Raw genomic sequence first — 27,206 nt, 5'->3', positions numbered from 1 at the left:
AGCACAATACTCAGTGAAGCAGACAATCTTCTCATAAATATGTTTCCCTTCTAGGTCTGTACTGACAGCCTAGGAAGCATTGCTAGGTTTTAGGTGAATTTTGTAATTATTTAATCTCACCAAAATTCAACAGTCTTTTGTATAGGCTGGGGCAAATGATCAGATACAGGTGCTCCGTAGGACAACATAATTATGTGTTTCTATAACTTACATGTGAAATGTCTTTTATATCAGCACTCAGGTATTGCACCACTTCATCTTGCTGCAGTGTTTCTTTTCCTTTTTGCCAACACAGCACATGAAAACAAAACATTTTTCAACTTTATTCATATCAGTGTGACTTGCCATTAACAACAACCTGCCTGAGGGTTTCACTGTTTTGAACTGCAAAATGTTTGGAAGATAAATGCAGCAATAGAAATACAATTTGTTATTGATCTGTTCCTGTGCAATCCTGCATGATGTTTACTTAAGTGTTGGAAACTGTTTCACCTCATATCCTCCCCAGACAAATTAACTACACAGAAGCCCTGATACTGTGTTGATGCCAGGACTGTTTGATAGACTCTAACACCTATTTCTTTCCAAATATGCTGACAGTGCAATAAAAGTAAAGTATGATGCCTACCAGTACTCTACAAAGTTATAATAAATTAATTTGTCATAATTGTCCGTGTTTGTCATTCTCTCTGCTTTGACATAGCATGAATCTGTTTAGGTCTCCCTGAAACTCCATTTCTGGTTTTCTGTGACTCCTTGCAAGAAACAGTTTTAATCACCACCAATTCAAACAAGATAGCTTTCCCATTTATTTTGGTCCTTTCCACATCTCAGTGTTTACTTTTTTGAGAGTATTTGCATCTTGAAAATGAAAAAAAAATATTGTTTCACTAAGCTAAGAGCTCCTGCATTTGATGGTGTCACTGGCAACACCTTTTGAAGGCATATATCCAAGAATAGATTTTTATCACAAAAATTTCCTTAGATAAGAATTTCTATTAATTAAAGGATCAAATTTGAAACAAATTGAAACATCCTCCAAAATCTTAGCTTTATTGTTTCAAATAATTATTGAATCATTCCTTTTGAAATATTTACTGTAATGATGGCTTGAGAACATCACTCAGTGATAAGGGAAAATTCTTTTTCTTTGCAATTGTTTTTCTGAGCCCTTCTCAAGGTTTTTATACATCAGCAATTTTTGCTAAGTGATTTCTCTAAAGAATTTTTTTCTTTCTGGTGTCTTGAGTCACCAGTTTTGTACATGCAATCAAGTGAAACCTTAGAGAAAGCAAAGGGAAAGAAAGAAGATTGCCCTCAAATTTTAGCACTTTTCCATTGGGTCTCTTCTACCACAGAGGAAAATAAGGAAAATAATCACCTACTGCTGCCAGTTTGTGCTGTGGCTTCTCTCGTGCTTGTACAAGAAGGTAGAGAAAGATGTGAAAGTGAAGGGAGGGCACCAGACAAGGGAAGCAGCATCCTTCAAAGTGGGGCTGGAGACTTCTGCTCTCAGTGGGAAGGAGGATCTTTCGTTGCCCAGCTTGTCCAGCTCAACAGCTATAGCAGGGGAGTGCAATCTACAATGGTGCCTTTTGACTTCAACAAGCTCTGTGTGATGCTGTAAAATCACACAAATATGGCTGAACTTTATCTGTGCAGCCAACAGAGTGAAAAGTTAATATTCAAAGCTGTGGAACAGCATCAGAACAAACTATGCAGGAGGAGAAGCACTGAACTCCATCGGGAATCTGTGTGTGTGTGTGTGTGTGTGTGTGTGTGTGTTTCTACACAAAAATACCACAAGAAGATAAATTGATCACCCAAAAGATGCTACTGCCCCCATGTCTGACTATTCCCATCTTCTTTTTGTAGGTTCTCATTCTGCCTTATTAACCATTTCATAGCTTTTGATATATCACCCTGAGCTTTCTGAGTTTTCATAATTCTGAAGATCTTTTCCCAGCTTGGTATGGAAAAGATCCACAAACGTTGCCCTGCCAATAACTTTACAAGCAGGGCCAGATCTTTGAAAGCTTCAGCTTGTCTGACAAGCTAATTCAACATAGAAGCTTTCAGTTCCCTTTATAAGGAACAAGTGTTGGCATCCAGTAGATGGTGATGTTTAATAAGGTATTTCCTTGTCTGTCTCCAGCTGATAAAGCCATACCTGTCTCTCTGTCTCTTTATGTTTGGGTATTTTACTCACTGACTGTTCCTCTGATCTTGAAATGAAAACCCACTCTGTTTTGCATAGAAGTGGGCCCTTCTGTTTTTCTTCCCAAAGAACAAACTTCAAAATTAATAAACCATATATTACACTAACCCCTTCACAGCTCACATGTTTCTATCCTCTACAAATGCAGGGACACTATATTCTCTGTAGGTAGTTGAGCTAAACTGTATAGTTCTGACCTTATGTGGCTACATGTAAGCAAAAAATCTCAATGCTTACCTCTCTCTTCATCTCTCTTCAGGTAATGTTAAACAGTTGTCTTGGGTTACTTATCTTGATTTTGAAATGCCATTTTTCAGTATGTATTCTTTTCTCCTGTGCCAAATTGGGAGAAAATGTTTGTATTCATATAAGTACATGCTCCTACAAGCTTACATTCTGAACAGCCACTTCACCATTCATGTATTTGCACTGTGCTTTGGTGGGCACATTAAGGAAAAAAATATTAAGGAGGCCAGCAGAGTTTTTTAACTCAGCGGCTATTCAAACATCTTGTGTTCATCTGTGAATTATCCAAATAAAGCTGAGCTTAGAGGATATGTTCACCCTTAAAGAAGTGATTTTGAGAGTTTCTGCAGGTATTCCAAACGGGTCTATTAGCAGCACTTCTTGTATAACTAGCCTATGTGCAAACAACTTCTAAATAGGTGTTAACAGAAGCAAACCATTAAAGTCAAGGGACTATTCTTTCTATGCAAAGCTGAATCCTGAAGGTTCTACCACCAGCTGGGTGCAGCTCACTAAACTTCTACATTCACAGACAGCTCACCACTTCTCAAAACAAGCTTTTTCCCCTCTGTGTCTCTCTGTCCACACTATTCCTAGCCACACACACCTTCTGCTAGTATTCAGCACTTGTAGACACCTGTTTAATTTACTGTCTGTTTAATTTACTGAAATAACAGGAAACAAGAGCAAGAGAAAACAATGAAGGACTTTCTGATATTTCAAGCTATTACATGAGCCCAGAATTGTGATCAGAACCAGAATGTGGGTGGGTTGGTACCACTGGGACTGAGGGAAAGGGAAGGAGGATGGTCAGGATAGAGGATATATAAGAATTGAGGGGAGAAATATTTCCTCACTTTTTCAGCAATAAAATCTGCTGAACTGCCTGTGGAACCACAGACCTATTCATGGGTGATGCACAAAATGTTCTTTTTAGATTAATACAGCTGCCTTTGAACAAATCATCACACACAGTTACTGCACAACTTTACAATTCTGTCATATAGAACCAACCTCTTCATTTTTCCCTTCCCTTCCCTTCCCTTCCCTTCCCTTCCCTTCCCTTCCCTTCCCTTCCCAAGGAATATTACCTATGTTCTTCCAGCTAGGCATGAACAAAAGCATGCTGCACTAGAAATCCACTAAGTGCTCTATATCCAAGTCTAGTGTTCTGTTACACTGAATAATTCTGGTTTTCACTCCAGAATATTTTTTTCCTTGAGACCAATTAGCCACACTACAAAAAGCCACAGGGATAAACAGTGCCTTCACCTGGAAGTTGCTCAGGCCCTCAGTTAATCTGGAAACAAAACCACTGTTTTCCCCTTTGCATAGTCCCTTTTCTAGCACATGCTCTGTTTTGAGATGCAGGAGAAAGGCTTTGAATGATGAGGAGGTGAGGCTGTTTCCTGGATGGAGAGACATTCGTGCAGTGCTAGCCTCTGACTTACTTCAGACAAGTGGTTCTAAGGTCAGGAACCAAATGTTTGCTGTCACTGTCCCCTGTTTTTCACTGATGAAATGGTGTTTCCCAGTAATGAAGAAGTTACAGACAATTATTTTAAAATTTTGGGACAGAATAATTCTTTTTCCCCTTCATTGTATATTTGGATAATATTTTAAAAAGCATTTAATATATACATTAATATTTAATGACAATGTGAGAGCAATTCAATGCCTGATCTGCAGGCAATAGTATCATTCCTACTGACTTCAATGGGCTCTTGATTAGGTCCTTATTTGCTAAGCAAACACTCAATAAAGGTTCACATTGTCACATGTACACAGAGAGGTATTGTACTCTAAGAAAAATCACAACTTCTTGCTGGTTGCCTCTTGCAGATTCTGGAATCTGGTCTGGAGGAAAATTAACTCAAATGTCTGCATAAGAGGACTTATGTTGCTTACTGTCAGAGATCTAACTTCAACCACAAAGTAGTCATACTGTTTTCAGCACTTCTGAGCATAAATCCTGGCCAAGGACAATATCCTTGGGGTAGCTGGGATAGTGGACACAAAGCCAGGCACACCCTGGGGAGGGCACAGTATGAAACCTTGCATGGTGCAGAGAATCTAAGTTGACAAGGGCTCTTTGACAAAGGGATAGTGGATGTGGTCAGTATCAGACAGGCTCCTGGTGGTCAGGGTGCTTCCCAAATCACTGACATTAAATGAGCTACCTTGCCTGTTTTCTGCTTGTTTAACACACCAAGCCAAAGGAGGCTATCTCCTCTGCTCCAGCCAGCCTGATCTAGTCCTTTACTTCACCCAGAACACCTTCAATGCCACCTGTTCCACCTGCTACCTGTTTTGAAAACACCAGAAAGGTCTTTGCTGTGTCTCTTATCAACAGATGGATTTGTGATTAAGGGCAGAGAACATTTGTGCAGGAGTTAGCAGTACATCCCACTGCAATCTGAACTAACTTGAGTTAAGGGCATCCTGAAGTGATGCCTGGGTTACTGTGGTGATAGTAAAGGGTGCTTCAAGAAACAGGTTTATTCTATGCTTTTAGCATGTAGGATTTACCCTTCTCCAGTTCTGTTGCCGTTATTTGAATTATGGAATCATTTTCATAGAGTTATAGAATCATTAAGGTTGAAAAAGGCCTCCAAGATTATAAAGTACAACCTTTGACTGAATACTACTACAGCCACTAAACCACATCACATTATTTCAATAGCCAGAGGAAGGCATATTGGGGCATTTCTAAACATGATAGACTCACACCTTATCTGGAGAGCTGTAATGTTTCAGTCCTGAGGGGTACAGATGAGTGTAGCTTAAACACGTCTGCAGAATTAGGCTATAAATTACTCTGGTGTAATGCAGAAAATAATTTAGTTTTCTGTTTCCTAATTTCTCATTAATGTGATAGGACTAGATGTGGCACCTGTGCAGAGACCTTTTTTACTGCCTCACTTCTTGTAATCATGATATTACAAATCACTTTTCATTAACCCACAGATATATTCACAGACTCTAATGGGAACTACCATCATCATCATTATTATTATTATCATCATCAGGTTTTGACTGTGCCTTGTTGATGATTTGTGAATGCATTTGTGTGGAAATAATGACATTACCTTTTTAACCAAGATATTGTCTCAGGAACAATAAGAAAATATTTGTACTCTTTCAGTACATAAAAGTGGCTTATAAGAAAGATGAAGAAAGATTTTTAAGCTAGTTCTGTAGTGACAGGACAAGAGGAAATGACTTAAAAGTGAGAGAGGGTGGATTTATACTGTATATAAGGAAGACATTTTTACAATGAGGGTGGTGAGGCACTAGAACAGGTTGCCCAGGGAAGTTGTGGATGCCCCATATCTGAAAGTGTTCAAGGCCAGGTTGGATGGGGCTTTCACTAGTTTGGTCAAAGTGCAAAGTGTCCCTGCCCATGGCAGGAGGTTTGGAACTAGATGATCTTTAATGGTCCTTTTCAGCTCAAACCATTTTACATGTCATAAGAAACTTCTGACCTTATTAAACTGCTTCGACAAAAGAATGTCAAAGAATTCTGCATCCACATAAGTACATTTGTTCTACAGATTTAGAAAATGCAGTATCTGCATTTCAATGTATTAGAAGTAAAGATTTTAACAATTTAGATATTAGATGTCACACAAATATGATTTTTCTTATCACAAGGAGTTACAATAAAACAGAACTCCCCCAGTGGGTGGTGGAAATTTACATAAAGGAACTGATGTGTGAAAAGAAGGAAACCATTCTAATTTAAAATCAAACCAAACCAAACGAACAAACAAAAAAAAACCCAAACCAAAACAACAGATGGAAAAGCACTATATGAATTGGCCTCGAACACCTTAAGTTCTTTTTTCTTGCTGCCCGTCTGGATTACTTATAAAGGCTAGAAACCACTTTTTCTGTTTAAAGAAGGCAAATATTTAGAACAACCTGTAGCACAAGTTTTATATTTATCCTTTCAGACTTTAGAGTGAGCCCATCTAACAGAAGAGACTGGTAAATATTTCTATATTTTAAACATAGAAATATTTAAGTATCCCTCTAGGAAAATACTAACTTTTTAATGTTTTTCAGATAAAGCTTCCTTGCTTTTCTATGAAATAATGAAATTTCTGTCTGGCAGTATGGAAATAGCCATTTCATCTATGTAGGTCATGATGGAAGTACCTGAAAACTGCAGAAAATTGAATGCCTGAAAATCTACTGGAGAAAATATCAACAAATCTCTGGCAACAAATAAAAGAAAAATTCACATCGCTAATGTGATTCTCCTCTGTTCTTGGTTGATCCTAGTAAATTTTTTCTGTCTTTTGGGTAGATGCTGACATAACTTTTTTTTTCTTCCAATTAATAGAGGTCATGATAGTTGTTCTATCACCCTCAGCTTTAAAGGCTGGGTGATTGCAAAGAGATTTAATACCAAACGTAAGACAAAATTAATTTGTGTGGTGGTAGCCATTTCATATTTTATTTCTAAAAAAATATGTAGAAGCAGAATGCTTGTGAGAATAACTGCAGATGAATGGGTTTATCCATTCTTGAGGTATTTCTTCAAAGACAATTTCTTGTTAGAGAACAGAAATTACTTACAGTAAAATTTTCTTTGCTATTTTCTTGTTAGTCAAAGTCAGCAATACAGTATTTTTGTATGTATAATCTGTACTTAAATAATAGTGCACAATATTCTGTAGGAAGTGTGTAGAATTTTATGTTAATCTAAGATATTATAACAGTGAATTTTGTAGTAGTGAACATTCTCAATGGTTTTAATGTGTGAAACATTTTTATTTTTTCCTCAGTCTTTCAATCTGAAGGTTGAAATCAGCCTCCAGAGTGATTAATGGATTTGCTATTTTGGGCTCTCTTCCATGTCTGAAAGGAATTTTTATGAGTGTCACCTGTTCTGCCTGTACTCTCTTTGCAGGTATATGTTTACTTTTATAACACAGTCAGTTAAATCTTGTTAGGTGATCTGAAATCTCAAAAGATCTTAACAAAAGTTAAGTCCAGAATAAGGGTGACAATGACAGCCTTGAATCAATAAGCATCAAACCTGGACTGAGCTAACTAAGGCATAAAACTCCTTTACCTTCGGGAATCTTGTTCCTTGCCTGCAGAGCTCATCACAGCTTGTTAAGGAGCTCCTAACAGCTTATCTCCTGTACAAACAGAAGGAGATTTAGGTTCTCAGAAACAGAGTTCCCCAAGACCTGCCGGCTGAGCTCAGGAGTGCCTACAGTAGTTTGTCATGTGAGGAGCCCCAAATCCCACTCATGTCTTCCACAATTTGGCATCTATGGACACTATTCCCAGACACTATTGAGTGTGGCATTATCACAGAACTACACAATAGATGATGTTGGAATGGACATCTGGAAATTCTCCAGTCCAACCCCAAAGTATCTTTCTCTGTGTCAGATAGATAAGTTTTCAGGGAAAAGATATATGGTTTCAAGAAAGTGACAAGAAAAAGGTTTATGAAATTGGAAAGTTTAGACCTGCTCTTTTCCTGGTGTGCCATTCTAGGTCCTGTCAGCCAGCATATTTGGGAGACATGGACTTGATTTTCTTTTCTATCTGAAGTGGTAAATCTGTGTTTTCCAATTGTGTTCTTGTTAAAGTATGCTGAGGGACAAAAGCAAATTAATTCTCTCTTCTTATTATTGCTGATATTTAAATAGATATCTGATGATATTTGAATAGACTTGAACTTTTAGGTGAGTATTTTCATTATGTTTCAGTAATTAAGGCATTCCCTTAAAATTAGGGTCCACCTGACTTTCAGTCCCTGCTTCCAAAACCTATTTTCATTTCTCTTATTCAATTACTGCTTAATATTAGCAGTCCTGTTTTATCTCCAAAATGACTGAAGAAAAATGTGAATATTTTTTAAGGAACTTATGTGGGACAAGCAGTGCAAGGGTTAAAAAGTCACTAAGTGGTCTTTGCAAAAGTGATTTAATGAGAATAAGCACAAGGTCACCAAGATGGCTATCTCAATTTACGTGGTTACCTGTCCCTTTAACAGCCTGTATTCAAAACCAACACTTTCAGATCCTCCATAATCAACACCCTTGGAGATGTCTAAAAGGTGTAACCACTTACATTTTTAAATTCCTGTAATTTTATTTTGAGCTGTGTTCTTTATTAATAATACTGAGAGTTGCTTAGCACAAATTTCATACTTGCTTGCCGTTGGCATTTTTGTGTGAGATGATCTCCAGCCCAACTTTCTTGCTGATAGCCATTTCCAAAATGTGCTAGATACACTAGGCAATACCACCCCAGGAATTTCTGAATATGCTGAGTCTCTTAGGAAGGTTCTTACTGCTCTGGCAAGAAGGGTTTTCTGAAACAAATTGTCAATGATATTCTAGTAAGTGCAGGACACTGGAAGAAGAAAGATATGCGTCCCCTCCTTTTATGTAGCAAAGATGACACTCTAGGATTGAGAGTAGTCACTGGCAGAAGGACCCCTGGCCTCCAACCTTTCAGGAGAAATACTTAACTTAGAGGTTTTCTTTTCCTCTAGGTGGCCCTTTCACTACAAACTGGGGCCAAATATTTGCTTTGTCAACAGATGAATGACATTTTTGCTCTCTTGTTTTTCAACTAAAAGAGGAGGCGATGGAACAAAGGAGAGACATAAAACCTGAACAATTCTGAAAATGTCATCTCAGTAAGTTGAGTCATGCTTACCATGCTGGCTTTTATGAAAAATTGCCCTGCATCCAACCTATGTAGCTGACTATCTTGGCTGGGTGGGATAGGATTAGACTTGCTGGATTATTTAAAAAAAATAACCAGGTACTTTACAAGTAAATAAAATTTTAGAATGCCTAAAAATATATCCTGTCAACATCCAAAAATTAAAATTCCCTTGATTTTTTCACGTTAAAATTGTGTTTGACTTTAAATTTAATCTAAGTATATTAAAATATCACAGAAAAACTAAGTGAAACAAACATATCTCATATGAATAAAAAAAATGTAGGCATTAGTTCAAATGTAGGCCCTTTCACAACTCTGTTTTAATTTCTTATATCCTTTTTCTAGCATAAACAGCAGAGGTGCACTGAATGTGTACAACATGAACTAATTACTGAAACACTTTCTCTAAAAAAAATTGTTGTGAGACTGCCCAGGATGTCCCTGACAGTCCAGGGAGGAGGTTGAAGGCACTGCCAAGTCTCACCATCTCAGTTTTCCAGCAGATGTACTCCCACAAGGTCATTAGCATCAGGGGAAATACACAAGGAACATCAGGAGACACATTACAACATTGTGACCTGATAAAGAAAAATAGGATTTGTCCTACCCACCATGCAGCTCAGCTGACACCCTCTAGAGGACAAACTCAATGAACTTGAAAATTGAGTTAGTTTGTCTCAGGAAATAATGTGAGCTGTTGGCTTCCATCCAGATTCCATTTTACTGTTCCTGTATTTTTAATTTTTATCTCTGTTTGTTTTTTATAAAAACAAGACCACAAATCAAAATAATTAGTATTTGTCTTCCCATTCTTTAATTTTCATGTTTAATATTAGTCTTTATGGGTCCCAATAAATGTAAGATTTTTTAAAAGGTGTGTGAAATACCTCCTTCTTTTTTTCCCCCATTGTTTAAACTTCCTTAAAAGAAACTTAGTAAATCAAAATCACTGTGTTAAATGCTATGGTTCTATTGATCAAAAAATCTGGCAATCCAAACCAATATTTAATATTCTTAATGCAAATGATGGGATTCTATTTGAATGTTGCTGGTTTCTTTGAAAAGGACAATTGCAATTGTGTCAGTGTAAATCCTGTTTGAGGGAGGGGTGGCTACCCTACTCCTTTGAATAACAATGAGAGTATCCAAATTTTTTCTTTCTTCCCTTAGCTATTGTGAATGTCTGGCAGAGGATTTTGCTATGTGTCATATGTTTGGAAGCAGCACAATTAAAACCAGTTTTAAATAGAAATTAATGAAAAATGTGTCTTTCCTTTAGCAGTACCTGACTGGATGGGCTTCAGAGAAAAGATACTCCTGTTGGAATCTAAGCCATTATCAGAAGCAACAGCTAGGACAAAGAAGTTCAGCCAAAATTTTGGTCTTTGTTTCATATACAGTGTAGTCTCTCTTTGCTGGACAAAGCAAATGAGAGTTGCAAAACTTCCTTCTGCACAAAAGCAGAGAGACCTGTCTGTCCAGGTCTAGAGGCTACAAAGACAGGAGGAGCAGGTGATCCCTTTCCAGGTGTCCACTGCTGTGAGGGTACACCCTGTTGGTTTCACACTCAAGTTATACCCAGCTTCTCTTGTGCACTTTTAATTGTGGGTCTTTTCAACATTTTGCCAAAAATTTACTGGGCATAAATTTACAAGAGGTCACCTGAAGGATTAGTAAGGGCTTATAAGGGCCATCCTCCAAACCCCACCAATTATGGTCCTTCTCAAAGTCCAAGTGGAAGTAAGCACTTTGTCATGGCAACAGGTAACTCTGGGGCACATAGAGATACTGACAGGACCTCTTTGTCTCCCACAAGATCCTCTAAAGCCTCTTAGGTTTCACCTATGGCTCTCACAGTAGCTTTGGGATAGTTAGCTCCTGTTTTCCATCTTTGCACAGTCCATTAGAGGCAGATTTCAAATTATGATGGTACTTCACTAAATTCCCCTGACTCTTATGCTTGAATCCACCTGCCAGGAAATACTCCTCTGCTGACAATTGTGAAAGTCTAGTGCTATGTCCATGATATGTCACTACATTTGAAACAAGGAACACTGTACTATACAATTACTTCTATTGCACCCAGGTGCCAAAGCAAAAGGATATTTGCAAATGGTTCGAAGTCAATTCTGCAATACTGAATAGGCTGAGGTATCTTAGTAAAACTATTACATACCTCTCATCACTAGTAGTAGTTATGAGATACAGCAGTTGAAAACCCTCTTTCTTTTGAAAATAACACTGTGAAATAACAAATAAAATAAAATCTGTGTAGTTGATTTGAAAGCACACCTCTTTTTATGGTGTTTTTATAGATAACATGAAATTATGCATCAATTATATGTGATGTTTATTTTGTCAACTTCCACTTTCCAAAGTGATCAAGTAAGGATTTTTTATTTGTATTCTATAGAAATAAATAGGTTTTTAGAGACTGGCTGGGGCAAAGTTCCTTTTCTGCTTCTAATTGTAAACCATAACAAATCTGAAGTTTAAAATTATCATTACTGTGTTTCCATTGAGTTCTTATTACAATACTTAGTCTTAAGCCCTTAAAAGCTACATTTTATACTAATATTTCTTATGACTTGCTTAAGGAAATGGCTAGCTCCAGTCTTATGTCTTAGTTACACCTAAGTATACACAAGTTTTATATACAGAACTATATGGAAGGTAAAGGAAACACTAGAGTATATGGAACCAGGATTTAGGTTGCATTACATGTCTGGAAAGGAGCAAGTAGATGAATATTTGGAGGTGAATGTCTCATAACTCAAGGCCAGCATCTGACTAAGTTAACGCTGTTATAAGTCAAGAGGAGAACCTTTGGAATAGCTGGAATTTTTGTGTCAGTGCAGAAGCAGAATAAACTGGTATCAACATCTGCCCATAAATAAATGTGGTCACATATATTAAAGAAAAGGCAGGCATCTGTTTACTATCTGCACTGATCCAGCAGCGAGAATGCCACATGGAAAGAAAGGAGGCAGATGAAAGAAACACACACTGTTATATTAAAAGCCTAAAAGTTAACTTAACTAGGAATTAACATTTGCACTTGCAAGTATGTTGTCTATTGCATTTGCATTTACAAGAATTTTTTGGTTATAAATAGATATTTTACTATGAAGAGACTATTGAGAAAACAAACAAAATATAGTAATTTGAATAATTTGTATAGTATGCATTATGCTTATCAGAAAGAATGCATAACAGACAACCCATTTCTAATTTTCTTTGCCAGTAAATAAACCTTGGTTGACATTTTCTATGTAAACCTAGATTTTTTGCAATCAGAGACAATATATACTATGACTGAGCCCATTCTTTTGGGAGTGTTTTGGCATACTGCCAAAAGAAGCAAAATCTGAAGAAGCCATTAAGAGAAAACAGTAAACAAACCAATATCAGAAACAGAGAGTAATTGCTGTCAGATCTGTGTCACTCACATGAATTGACTTACTAGCATAAGTCATGTTTCTGGCCTAAGGAAGTTCACTTTGATTTTAAGATTGGGATTTATCAGAGCTGAGGGTCAAGCTTCTACCTCTCTTTTCCCTGAGTTCCCTTTTGGCACAGCATCTGATTTTTGTGAATCTGAGAGGAACAGTGGTGGTGAGAACTGCCACTTCCCGTTCCTCCCACAGCACAGGAGCTGCTGTTTGTGTGCTGGTGTCCTCAGTCAGACAGGGAAGAAATCAAAAACTAGGACTAATGTTATTGGTTCCCACTGTTCTGTGTTTATCACATTAACCAGCAGCAAACTTGGCCTGGTTTGTAAATATGGAACCTGATCCAAAACCTATTGAAGTCCCTAGGACATGTACCACAGAACCGTGAATATTAACTTATCCAAATAATTTTTTGCAAGGATTTTAAAACATATAAGGGTTTGAGAGTAAAGCAGTCTTTTGGTAGTTTGGAGTTGGGATTTTTGAACCAGAGTCTGATATAAAGCACACTGTGACAGAGGTTCTTTTATATTTCAGCATTCTTAGACTAGGCTCTTAAAACATGGTCACAGCAGTATCATCACTAGTACAATATTATATAACTACTTCTTTGCACACTCCACTCAGCTGGAAGGAATTCAAAACAAGCCCAAATTTATACCAAAATATTTGTCACGTGTTTCAGATAAGGTATCAGAAACTTTGAACACAACATAAGAGATTTAATGTCCAGCATTTCCTTTAAAACTCATTTATCTTTCTCCCTCCCTCTCCACTCTTACACCACCACACCCTCACATTTTATGTGACAGCACTGCTTTAATACCTTCAATAAAAAAGCCTTGTCCAGTGAGGCAAATACAAGCACCTTATGAGGCGTGACCAACTTTCGAGTGCAGCCTTTGTCCTTTGCTACTCTTTACAGATGACACAGGAGCCCTTGTTGGCACTGCAGCTTGATTGACTCAAAGCTGGGAGCGAGCGAGCAAAACAGACACATGGCATTTGTTATCTTTTTGATCCCTTGCTTTGTGGTCGGCACCGACATCGCTTTCTCCTGCCAGAATGCTGACGACTTTGTGGGTGCCAGTTCTCCTGGGGACATTGTTATTGGAGGCTTGTTTGCAGTTCACAGCGAAATGCTGCATCCAGAAGAAAATCCCATCAAGCCAGTAATTCAGAATTGTGCTGGGTGAGTAATACTGGAAATTAAACATGAAGCAAAGAAGAGAGCACTGACACTGGACACGTAACTCTTATGTTAAGGTCAACAAATTCTGGTTCTTTTGCTTTGCTTAGTCTTAAAAAATTCCTTGGACATCACATAAATTTCACGTAAATTAATAAAAGATGACAAAATATGGCCAAGTTACAATAAAAATATTATAGTTCACTGAGGAAGGCAATGAGCATTTGATCCTTTTTCAATCATCACAGATAATCAAATAGCCTTGGATGTTTGTGTTATCATCTGATTTCCATGGAAATGGTAATTTGCTATAGGCCTGAAGGACTAAACTGGGCCTCTATTAGTATTTTGTCGTGAAGTTGAATCTACATGATTTGACCACAGGCAGACTATTCCATTTTACCCAAGCCCATAGTAAAGTCTGCCTCCCATCTCTTGGGCAGCTCAGTTATAATCTAGGTTAGTACCTTGATGATGACACTGTAGTTATTTTTTTAATTACCATAATTTTTATACTTGGAACTATAATTGTGGCTTTATTTTATAGGCTAGCCTACATATATACACCTTGTCATGTCTGCATTATGTGCATCAGAATATTTATTCTGTTGGCTCCAAATCCTGCTGTGCTTGAAACATCCATTTTCCTGGAATGCATAAAAAGGAAACCTGGTGAAGAATTTTATTTTAAGTACATACATATATAAACCTTTCCTAAGACCAGGAATTCCAAACATGCATTTTTAGAAATTGAAATACAGGTGCAAATCCACAAATTTTATTTGAATTTTACAACTTAATCCCACATCTGAATCTAATAATCAGCTAGGCATGCAGGTATCCATCTGGATTTATGTCAAAATGTTGATTAAACTGATAATTTTGTGCATCTTCCATTATTTTTCTATGGAGACATAAATTATCTCAAGTCCATCTGAAATTTAATTTAGATCACAAGATTTGTAATCTTTAGAGAAGCTTGCCTGAGAGGAGGGTTGGTTGTATTGTAGACACTTTGTGCTAACTCAGTTCTGATTAATCACCTTTATAACATCCACTGCGGGGAAATATCTGAGCTAACTTCATCAGGTCTGAAGAGTATTTCAGAAACACCAATGCAACCACTAGAGACTTTGACCACTGAAATATTTTCTTTTATTCTGAAGTATTTAGTACTTCCTTTTCCTTGCTTCATGCTTTTAGTGAAAATAAATATATTTTAAGAAACTTAGTGGGCAATTGTAGTAAACTAGAATATCTTCACTGACTCTGACAGATGCTTCCGGAAGATATCACTTGCAGATTTTAATGTATCATGAAAATTAAACTTTTAGTACATTTTTCTTTTCCAGAAAAACACTTTTATTCAGGTATATTTTTAGTTTTGTGCTTATTTTACTTAGTCTCCTGTTAAATGAGAAAAAATTATTTTTAATATTTTGTACACTAAATAAAAAAAAAAAAAAACCACACACACACAAAACTTACTACCCATCAGTTCTTTTCAGTAGTTTTAAAAATCTAAGGGATATGCTCAAAACAGGCTTTGCTTCACCCCTGCTTCCAACAAAGTTTTTCTAAAAAATACTGCTCATGTTTCTCTGACAGCTTTGAAATTCAAGTTTTTCTTCAGACGCTTGCAATGATACATGCTATTGAAACCATCAACAACTCAACGCTGTTATCTGGAGTTACACTGGGCTATGAAATCTACGACACGTGTGCAGAAGTTACGAAAGCCATGGCATCTGCTCTGAGGTTTCTGTCTAAATTCAATTCTTCGGAGGATGCCGTGGAGTTCAGGTGCAACTACTCAGACTACATCCCGAGAGTCAAGGCAGTCACTGGAGCCAGCTACTCAGAGGTGTCGATGGCAGTGTCAAGGCTGCTGGCTTTGCAATTAATCCCACAGGTAAGTTTGAGGTAATTATGTTATTTTGGACAGAAGTTCAGATTTACCATGCTAAGAATTAAGGCTCCAATCACAGGGATAGCAAAAGCCACCTAATTACTACAGGGCAGGATTTGGTTTATTCTAAGGACATCAGGATGGGTGGGTTTCAGCTCCAAGCGGAGGCCTTGATTCACTTACTCAAACAAAGGCAGTAAGGGATATTTTCTATACCTGAGGCACATTTATCCAAGTGTTTTCTCAGGGCCATGCTGGGCTCTTGTCAGTCTGGCAGTGCTTTTGGTCAGTCTTGGTTACTCCAATGTACCTTGGATGACACTCAAGGACTTTGTTCAGGCAGCAAAGTTACAGCTGCCGTGTACAGTTTGCCTGGTGGTGAATATGACAATATTCGATCTCAAGCTTAAAAAAAAAAAAAAAGAGACCAGATCAGATCTGTTCTGTCCAGAAATTCAGGAATTCTCTCCAGCCCAAGAGAAATTAAATGTTGGAGTCAGTTAAAACTATGGACAGGGAAGTGAAGAAAATTGCTCTAAACCAAAGATATTCTCCTAGTGTTCTTCAAACAATTGTAGAAGTGAAAGATCCACACTAGTCCTTCCCAAAACATCCTTTTCTATTTCTGACTTCTCTAGGACTCTAGGACTAGTACAATCCCACGTTTGTGCTTAGGCCCATGCTTACCTTCCTACTGTCATCTTTGTAAAAGAATTGGGATCAATGCCAGAACTAACAAGAAAGAAACAGATCCACTTCCACACCATCCTGTCTTGCACTTTGGTTTTGGCAATATATATAAATTAACCAAATAAGTGGAAAAAACATAAAATCTGAACTAAAGATAACTTCTAACTGAATCTTCTCCTCTGCAATGGTAGGAAGTAATTCTGACCTCCAACGCCACCACAGGAACTGTAGTAAGTATGGAAACTAAAATGCCACACTCGAACATAATCAAAAGGCAAGTGATAAAAAAATCTGCAGTAGGGCATAGATGGAAAATGGGACCCAACAGATTTTTCTTATCAATAGCATCTGCAGTCTTCTGACACAGTAAGATTTTGGTATCCCCTCCAGACAGGTGACTCGTGTTTTGGAAAGCTCAAATTTATTTTTTAAGAACTGTCAAAAAAATATAGGGGAATAAAAGTTAAAAAAAAAAAGAAAGTATTTAAACTGGAGAGATTTAAATAACAATGTTATTTTTATGCTTTTCCAGCTACATTCACAAGAAAAAGATAATAAATCTTTTGTATGAAAAAATTATAGCACTTTGTATTATTGGTTACTGTTTGTCTGTGAGGTTCTTCCAACTGATTTAATGATCCTTTCAAAATATAATAATTAAATATTGGCAAGGAAAAAAATGCATGAACCATACTAATGCACTCAGTGATAGGAAAATACTACAAAAATAGAAGAGTACTAGCAATTTGAATAGACTAAAGAAATAGCCAATATTTAAAATATTATTTTGAGGAGCATGTTGATGGTATCTGAACAGAGTAAACCAAAATCATAATACCATCATTACTATCATATCCATTTTGAACCATTTTGTTCTTGGTCATCACTGATTTATGTGGAAGAGAGTGAAAAAAAAAAGTGTAACTGGTGTTGGGCACAAGTCTGCATCCTAAGAGCAGGGAGAGAGAGCCTGCCCCCTTTGGCTGCACCTTGTTGATGCTCACTCACAGGAGGAGGGAGCCTGGGTCAGGTGGGAAGAAAAAGCAACCATAGCAGCTTTGGATCTCTTGGCATCCTTTGGAGGAGACCACATCCATAATTGAATTGTTCGTTCTTCCTAGGTCAGTCCTGCATCATCAGCTGAAATCCTCAGTGACAAAATCAGGTTTCCTTCTTTCTTCAGGACTATCCCCAGTGATTTTCACCAGACAAGAGCAATGACTCGCTTGATCTGTGAATCTGGGTGGAACTGGATCGGGGTAATAGCCACTGATGATGACAATGGGCGGTTCGCTCTGGAGAGCTTTGGGGTCCAGGCCATGGCCAACAACGTTTGCATAGCTTTCAAAGAGATGCTGCCAGCCTATCTTTCTGACAGCACCTTTCACACCAAAGTTGATCGAGCAATTGAGAAAATTGTCAAGGAAACAAGAGTAAATGTTATTGTTGTCTTTATGAGACAGTTTCATGTGCTCAAATTATTCAAGAAGGCAATTGAGAGGAATGTTAATAAAATCTGGATTGCAAGTGATAACTGGTCAGCTGCAGTCAAGATCAGTACAATTCCCAATATCAGACAGCTGGGAACAGTTGTGGGATTTGGATTTAAAAATGGAGACATCTCCTCATTCCAAGAGTTTTTGAAAAACCTTCATGAAAAGCCCACTGAAAACAACAAGTTTTTACGTGAATATATTATGCTTTTGTCAGTCTGCTCACACCTGGAATATCATGATTTTCAAACATGCATTGCAAACCAGTCCCAGGATAATCTCTTGGAAAATGATGGGAGTAAGCCTCAGATCTGGAGAGATGATTTTTTGAATGCTAATGTTGAACCAGGATTTATCCATAGTACTATGCTTGCTGTCTATGCTATAGCTCACGCCATTAAAAGGCAATGCAAAGACAGAGACTGCAAGGATCCATCTGCCTTCGCTCCCTGGGAGGTATGATGCTAATTCTTACAGGTCTCATTCTCTCTGTCTAACTTTCATTGCATTTTTGCTCCCATATTCCTGGAGATAAAAGCTTGGTCCTTTTACTAAATTACTTCTTATCAGCTATTTGACTACTAGAGGTTGGTCCCATTGCTGCAAACCACTGCAATACACATCATGAGCACTCTTGAGAGATGGAGATACTGCAGGATAGGAACATTCACTGAAGAGTTTCAATTCTCCTCTCTCTCTCTCTCTCACCATTGTATCTGTTTTGTCTTAATTCAAGAATTTTCCTCTACAAAGAGTCTCTACGTGAAACTGAAAATGCAATACATTATACCTCTCTCTGATCTTGACTTATATATAAAGACATAATCTTTAAGATGGGTGAGTAGTGTGATACTTGTTATCACACTACTGGGTGGGAAAAGAAGAGGAAAATCAGAAAAGTAAACCTGACCTGACCTTTTACCCAAGAACCTGCTCAGGACTATTCACTTTTACACACTTTTACTTAGAAAATTAAACAAATGTTCACTTAAAAGTCAAACAACCTCTGAAGCACTCTGATCTGCTCTGACCTCTTATCCTAGGTCAGGGCAGGTTAAACCAAGATATGAGATTTGAAATAAAAACCAACCAACCAATAACCCAGTAACAATCAGACTAATTACATTAATTAGTAAACACTAATGGGACAAATTCAGGACTGTTTCATAGGAATGCAGTTTTATGGAGCTACATTTACACCATAAATTAACTAAATGCCAAGCCATCCAAATTAACTCCTTTTAAGTTGTTAAGCACTGATGAAGAGAACTGAGAGATAATTATTTCCCTCCTGATGTTTTCATAACATGTTTCTTCTACATAAAAATTCAACCCTCTAGGAAGGAAGATATATATGTACAGAAAACTCTTAGAATCCAAATAATCCATATCATACATCTCCATATACAGGGAAACAACAGAGTGATTGTTTTACAGACTTTGCCAAAAACTCCAAAAACCAGTTGCACCAAGATGTTGCTAAATATTAGCCCCTTCTGTCTGAAGCTCAAGATGTATTTAAAAAACTCAGGTGTTCTCATATTGTTAGATAAATTGAAAAAGTGAAGAACAGAAAAATTAAATTACTAGTCTTAGTATATACAATTTAAAAAACCCTATTCAGTTCCACGTAACTATACAGCATCCAAATAAAATGCACCAATCAAATTGGTTAGAAACACACTGGTTCCTCATAAACTATATAAACACTCAAAAAAAATTACATTATACATGACAAGATGGCATATTATATATACTAGATGTGTATGTGTTACTAGATGTGTTACATAAATTTGACAAAGCCTATTGAGGTAGTATACGTGTCAGCACTTTTGTTAAATGCTATGAATATCACAAATGGACCCATGTAACAGGATGATTTTCAAATGCAGTTGAACTCAGCCTTTCACTAAACATTGCATTTTTTTCTTGTCAATTAATTGCTGTTGTCAAAAAAATCACTAGGCCTGCAAGATAGTAAAGCTTTTGCTTCAACTAAGAACCATGGCAGCTAATGGGAGTACTTTTGTGATCTCCCCATGAGCTGGGAGTGGGGATATATAATGTGCCTTAACCTGTCCTTTTCTAGATTCACACAGACCTGTTTCATCTGTCTGCTTGTGATGAGGGAGGCAGAAGTTTTCCCCTGTTGAACAGAATGGAATGCAATATGAAGCTGGACAGTTGCCTTGACAAAGCATGTACATTGTTCATTAATTATTAACAGTTCTGAGTGTCACCTTGCCATACACAATTTCAGTCACAGCTGCAGCTGGGAGCAGTGCTAGATACTCCCAGACACACTGGGAGAATTTACTCTGGAAGCAAATGTTGCCCAGATTGACTCTGCTGATAGTAAGGTAACAACAGGAACACCACTCACCACTTGTCTTTACAATAAGGGGAGTGCTAGAAGACTTAGTTTTTGCAAGAAAAACATTTTCTCTGAATATCACACCAAAATTTTCAAGGCTGGAAAAAATACTATAATTATGATTTTATGAAATTATGATTCTTTTTAATGATAGATTTTTAAGGCCAACATGTTTGTCTGTATAGTGTAATTCTTTAAAAAAAATTAATTTGAATTTTAATATTTCTCTTTGTCCCAAAAGAGAAAGAGAAATTAAAAAGTTTCTTTTTAACGTGATACTATCATTCATATGTTAAACTACTCAGTTTGTCACACTGGCATGATACAGGTGTATGTTATCATTCCTTACACTTACATGCAGCTCCTTGAAGAACTTAAAAGAGTTGTAATCATTCATGATGATAAGGAAGTCAAATTTGACTCCAACGGAGATATGAGTACCAGTTATGATGTCCTTCTTTGGAAAGAAATTGATGGCCACATGGAAATCACCACTATGGCAGAATACGATGCAGAGAAAGGTGGCTTTATCTTTGAGGATGAAGAGAAAAAACAAGATTTTCTGGCTTTAAAGGTAACTTTTAATTTGTTGACATAATGTGTGAAATTTATTTTAAGACAGTTTTTTCCTCCCTGTGGCACTTGCTACTGGAACATGTGCCAGCTAGAAATCTTTTGTGTTGTTTAATGTTCTCCTCATAGAGCAAAGAATCTTTTCTGAGTTTATTCAACCCCTTTCATACAGCCTGAAATGCATGTTAGCCTATGAGCAGGCTCAGTAATACAAAATTTATTTATTTCTCCAGAATGCCCTAGAATGTTATATCTGTCCTAAGGATGCTATTCCAGAATCTTACAAAGGGATTTTAAAATAAAAAAATGATGGTGTATAAAAAAGCCCTCACTTTTGTACTACTGGGTTTTTTTTGTTGTTTTTTTTTTTTTTTTACATGAAGATTCAGATGTGTTGACTCCATTGTTTAAAAAAAAAAAAAAGTTTTGTTGATTATTTGCTCCTGTTAGAGCTGGGGTCAGCAACATGAGTAGATGGTGCCACCCAGAGCCCCAGCACTGGTGTAGACAGACTAGTGGGTGGCCCTGGCCATCCAGCTGGATAATCAGTCCTCTGTGGATGTCTGAGTTCATGGCACAGCTCTGTGCTGCAAGGCATTCCCCACTAATGGGACAGGCAGAGGCTGCTTACTAGGTGGGCTGAATTCTGGTCTCCACATGTGAACCTAGCTGAGGACAGAAGGAAACATCAAACCTTGTCCCTCTTCGTGGTGCAAGGAAATCTCTCCACCTCCTTGTAAACACCATCTTGGAAGGAGAGCAGATTGCAGTGTGCCTCAGGACAGATCATTTGACAAGAAAGTTGTCTTTGAAAGGAGGACCTGAAGTGAGACCTCAAGAGAAGATCACACACCCAGAAATGGAGCTTCATGACTCAGGGATAAGCTGGCAAGGGTCAGGAGTCTCAGAGATGCAGTACAGAGCATCTCCTTCAGGTCAAGGTGTCTCTCCTGGGCTCTGAGCAGCTGAGCAGAGTATCAGTGTGGGAACCCCAGCCTTATTCTGGGATCCCATGTGTTGGTGAAATTTCTCCTCCAACCCGTGCTTCCAAAGAAAAACTCCGCAGTCTCTTGTTGCTCGGTCTCAAGACGATTTATTGTGAGTTATCTAACAGATTATGTTCTCGGGCTGTGGCTGCTTGGTCAGCAGCCTGGGTAGAGGCACACACACACCCTGACATCGTCTCTGTCTGCTGTCTTCTTCTTCTCTCCCTGCCCAGGGCTGCTGCTATCTTTTATATGATATATTACATATTACATGTTTATAGTTTTCCCCCAATACCTACTACCTATATTACAAGGTGCTTTTCTACTCTAAACCAATCCATGAGTGCCAACATCACCAAGAACATGATGGTAAGGAAGAAGAAAGAGGAAGAACAGGATCAGCCCACTTTCCTCCATCTTAGAACTTCTGACCCCCATGTACAAAGTAAAAACCCCCTGTACATGTGCTAAAACCCCCCCGTACAATACTAAAAAAATTTCCCCTCTGTTTTGTAACTACTTTTACTATACTATCTAACCCTTTGTGACTGCTTGTTCCACCTCCAAAGTTGGTAACTCATTCCATGGCTCAAACTCAAAATAACAGCTGTTTCCAGCTGCCTGCCAGGGTCTAAAATGCTCCTGACCAAGGCCTGGAACCTCTAAAAATGTCTGAGAGACATTTTGAGTTCCCACATATCAGGAACTCATTTTTTGGAGGCACACAGAAATTCAGAAATTAGCATTCAGGGCCCAAAAATAAAAGTATCAGGTAAATAATGCCCCACTCTATTACTCATTGACTGTGTGGAGAAAATACAAGATATATGGACCCTACAATGTCTGGTTTTCAACATTATTTTCAGAGTTCTTTAAAATGTGTATGATTAACAAAATTACAAATTGCAAAAATCCTGGATGTTTATATTAATGTTCCCTTGTAATTAGCTGTACCTAAGATGATGATTTTTTTTTTTTTCCCTCTGTACACTGCAGAAGGTTCAGTCAACATGCTCCCAGCCCTGCAGGCCAGGCCAGGTGAAAAAGGTTACAGAAAGTCCACACACATGCTGCTATGAGTGTATTTACTGCCCAGAAAACCATTACAGCAACCAAACAGGTAAAAAACTTGTATTCAAATAAAGGTTTATTTATACATCAATGAAATTGTTTACTTGGATGTAATGTGCCTTGAGAACCTTGGGTTAAATTTTGGAATGGCATTTAAATTTTTATTTATGATCAGTTTCTTGGAAAACTTGGCATAAATGCTTTTTAAAAGGACAAGTTTAAAGTAATTAGGTTGTCTAGCTGACTAGCATTACCCTTTGCTAGGATGGAAATTCTGGCTGATTTATTAGTGAAATTTATTCTCATTAAATAGAGACTTTCCTCCCTTTCTTTCCTTAGCACATTCAGTCCAGTCAGGAGCAATTTCTTGACTTTGAGGGTGGTGAGGCACTGGCTGTCCAGAGAAGTTATTGTGGTTGCCCCATTCTTAGAAGTGTTCAAGGCCAGGCTGGACAGAGTTCTGAGCAGCCTGGTGTAATGAAATTGTCCCTGCCATCGTGCAGGAATTTAAACTAGATGGGCTTTGGAAGTCCCTTCCAACCCAAACCATTCTGGAAGCCTATGAATCTATGAAGTTCAAGGGGTTTGTATTTTGTTTAGCCTCACATTTTGTGTCTTACCACAGAGTGCTGTGTAATTTGATAGAACTGTACAGCAGTTATGTTCTAGTATCAAATGTGATGTATACTTTACCATTGTTTTAAGCAAAACCATTTAAAGGGGAAAATTAAACATAGATAAGAGAGTTGTATTTTAAAATAGAGTTGTTGTATTTTAAAAGCTATCTGTAAAGAGAATATTAGGGTGTTTTCTTGCTAAAAGAGAGAAATGAAAGAAAAATAATTCAAATTTTTGCAAGAGAATGGATTACTCTAGAGTCATTGTTCAGGTTTCAATTAGTTTCACTGGTCAGTGATGAGCGAGACAGTTTTAGAAGCCTGGTCGTCTTCCCTCGTCGCCCCTGGCTGCAGGGAGCGCCAGGCATTTGTCCGTAGCTCGCTGTGCCGCTGCCGCCGCAGCCACCGCAGCCCTGCAGCTCCCCTCCCTGGACAGCGACAGCCGGAGTCAGAGGCAGTCAGACCCATCCTTTCCCTTAAGCATCCTTTCCCACATTGCTCCTGTATCTCAAGTCCCTACAATCCATTCTGCAGTTTATTAACTTTGGGGTTCTAAGATATCTTCCTTTTTTTTTCTATTTCCAGATATGGATTACTGCTACCGATGTAACAACAAAACCTACTGGGCTCCCATCAACAGCAGCACGTGCTACAGGAAGACAATCTATTTCCTTGCCTGGACTGACTGGTTTGCTATCTTCCTCCTCCTCCTCTCTGCTTTTGGGGTTGTGTTGGTCTTGTCCATTTGTGTAATATTTACCAAAAACTTGGACACGCCAGTTGTAAAGGCATCTGGTGGTCTGACTGTCTGCTATATTATTCTCTTCAGCCACTTCTTAATTTTTTTAAGCACTGTCTTCTTCATAGATGTACCCACAGAATTCAAGTGTAAAACTAGGCAAGCACTCTTTGGTATAAGTTTTACACTCTGCATTTCATGTATTTTAATAAAATCACTAAAAATTTTACTAGCTTTCAGCTTTGATCCCAAGCTTCAAAATTTCCTGAAATGCATGTATAAACCTATTCCCACGGTGATCACTTGCACTGGAATTCAAGTTATCATTTGCACTTTCTGGCTAATATTTAGGACACCTTTTGTAAATCAAAATTTCTCAATACCAAGAGCAATAATTCTGGAATGCAATGAGGGGTCTATGGTAGCTTTTGGGATTATGTTGGGCTACATTGCTGCCCTAGCATTTATTTGCTTCATATTTGCCTTTAAAGGTAGGAAGTTGCCAGAGAATTACAATGAAGCTAAATTCATTACTTTTGGCATGCTAATTTACTTTATAGCATGGATTGTATTTATCCCTGTCTATGCAACTACATTTGGCAAATACTTGCCAGCAGTGGAAATCATCGTTGTTTTAATATCTAATTATGGAATCCTCTGCTGCACTTTTCTTCCAAAATGCTATATCATCATTTACAAGCAAGAAGCAAACACAAAATCTGCCTTTCTCAAAATGGTTTACACTTACTCCTCTAAGAGTGCAGGCAGTGTTGCTGTTAGTCAGGTTTCTTTAGATTCAAAGTCTTCCAGCTTCCGAGCCACTATCACAGACTCATGTAAAACTGAGAATGACTCTGTGAATGGAAACTGCCATTTCCAAGTGCCTGGGCAGCCACTAATAAAAGGAAAAGTTCTTCCTAAAAATGCTGCAAGGACTATGGTCAGGAAAAGAGTCTCCAGCATATGACTGGCCAGTGTTAAACCACCAGAAGTTAAAAAGACATTTTAGGGAGCCATTCATCTTTCAGATGTCTTTCCTTTTGCTATCTCCAAGGAGGGCAGGCCACATGAAACACACCTTTTCCTGTACTTAGGCAGTTATCCATTACCAGATCTGAAAGGCTTTCCTGACACACAGAGTCCATCGCATGCTCCTGCAAACTCACTGATGTGCAGTCCCCTTCTGCAGCTTCCTTCCTTCCCCATCTAGCCCACATAGACCTGTGGGACCTATTCTGCAACTTCTGTGGGACCTATTCTGCAACTTCCCTTCCTCAAGTGAGGCAGAAGCAACACAAAATTCAATCTCACAGTCTAAGTGGGACTATAAGAGTTTCCCCATTTCTTTTGCCTCTTTGATGCTCAGTTGTTTAAGGAGCTCTTCTTCTCATCTTGGCCCCATTTTACAGATCAAAGAGAACCTTGTCTCAGCCTTTGTTTGCCAAGATAAACAAGTCCAGTCCTTTGGTCTCCACTTTTAAGATAGGCTTTCCATTATTCCAAACTTCCAAAAGTAACTCTTTTCATCTGGTATAAGTGAATCTTTTTTTCCTCCCCAATATTGCACGACTTATTCCAGATGAGTGCTGTAGTAACATTTAAGGTTCCTTGTGTTTACCAGCACAGTAATGAACTACAGGCAAGTCTATGAAGAAATTAGAGAATTCTGCTGGAGCTCTGCAGTTATTCATATGTTCATCTGCCTTTTTCCCCATACTCAGAAGAAACACACTGATTCACCTCATGCACCTTCTCTGATGCATGAGGAGAGCGAGCCCCAGGTATCCTTTTATTTGAGAGTGTAATGTTAATGTGTAATGTCAAAACTTAAAATCACTAATTGATTCCCTTCATTAGCATAAATAATGTAATGACTAGTATCAGCATGAGTGCCTCCTGGAAAATTTAAGGGGGTTGTGATATATTTTTAAAAAATATGATTTTCAATAAGAACATGACAATGCATCATTAGGATACACAGAAATAGGACAAGGATGACCTGGCATGATCTGCACAGAATGAGTCTCTGCTCTGTAGCTCCATGAGCACAGCTGTGCTGTGCCTTCTGTATGAGAGGCAAAGGGCATATTCAGAGAAGGAAGAATTTTTCTGTCAGGATAATGGTACCACAGAGCTTTTTCAGACAGAGCTTAAATAGCAGAACTACACTGTCAATACGGGAACAGGAAAATACTTTTCTATATTCATAAAGCTCAGAACATAGAAACTTTACTATTTAAGTTCTGTGCCATGTTACTGTAAAATAATACTTAAGTCCTTGATATTGTGTATCTATGAAGATATTTTAAAGTCATTTGAAAGGCAAGAGTGCAATTTACATATGGATTTGTGTAAATACATATGTTCTGTTGCTGATTGTAGGGTTATGTGTATGTATTTATATGTTGAATGCTATTTATACTTCAGTTGTTGCAAATACTTTTCTGCATATGGGGTTATGCATAAGGTTAAAATGTCTACAATGTGACAGCCAATGCAGCAAGAAGTCTTCCCCTAAAAGAGAGAAGCAAAGCTTACATTGCACAACTATCAGCAATCAGCTGATTAGAAAAGTTAATTTGGCTGGACTGTTGTACCTGTATTTATTGTTTTCAAAAGTGTTGAGTGTAGCATGCCTTGAAGCTGTATGAAAGGGAATGATTAAAGCCATGTTGATGTTTAAAACTGAGTTTGCTTACTTAATTTCCTTACCTCTCCCCATGAGCTTCTGTTTGGCCTTGAACATCAATTCACTCACCTCTAAGGTTGTTTCCACTATAGACCTCAGCCTGCATGGAGACATCCTTTAGATTGAAAGCTGTGTGTGGTAGGGGATTATCCTGCAGGACATGAGGAGAATGTCTTGATGAACAGGGCCTGGTGACAGCAGTGTGAAAGTCTTTACTGAGGTATCTCCGAGGAAAGATATCATATATGGCAGAAT

The 27,206-nt window shown here is 37.9% G+C and overlaps 2 protein-coding genes across 3 annotated transcripts in view; one reads left to right on the top strand and one right to left on the bottom strand.

Moving 5' to 3' along the window:
* The window catches only part of RFX6 (regulatory factor X6), a 50,001-nt gene extending 41,295 nt beyond the window's left edge, over positions 1-8,706 (bottom strand). Inside the window, exon 1 of the mRNA XM_077781799.2 lies at positions 8,644-8,706. Within this exon, the coding sequence (XP_077637925.2) occupies positions 8,644-8,706 (63 nt within the window). The remainder of the gene's footprint in view (positions 1-8,643) is intronic.
* A 3,477-nt stretch (positions 8,707-12,183) lies between these two features.
* On the top strand, positions 12,184-26,925 carry GPRC6A (G protein-coupled receptor class C group 6 member A). 2 transcript variants are annotated; one of them, XM_085575063.1, is made up of 7 exons: positions 12,184-13,813; positions 15,419-15,722; positions 16,601-16,639; positions 17,531-18,358; positions 20,638-20,850; positions 22,832-22,955; positions 24,109-26,925. In XM_085575063.1, exons 1-7 carry the CDS (start codon positions 13,620-13,622, stop codon positions 25,227-25,229), a joined length of 2,823 nt encoding a protein of 940 aa, XP_085431189.1. In that variant the 5' UTR covers positions 12,184-13,619; the 3' UTR covers positions 25,230-26,925. The 2 variants fall into 2 exon arrangements, with proteins under 2 accessions (XP_085431189.1, XP_021411202.3); XM_021555527.3 differs by lacking the exon at positions 16,601-16,639 and having other exon boundaries at positions 12,185-13,813; positions 24,109-26,873.
* The last annotated feature ends 281 nt before the right edge of the window (positions 26,926-27,206 follow it).

This window comes from Lonchura striata, chromosome 3, assembly GCF_050655825.1.
Source record: "Lonchura striata isolate lonStrDom1 chromosome 3, ASM5065582v1, whole genome shotgun sequence".
Lineage (NCBI taxonomy): Eukaryota > Metazoa > Chordata > Aves > Passeriformes > Estrildidae > Lonchura > Lonchura striata.
The sequence above is the reverse complement of the archived record's forward strand: the minus strand, read 5'-3'. Positions and strand labels throughout refer to the sequence as shown.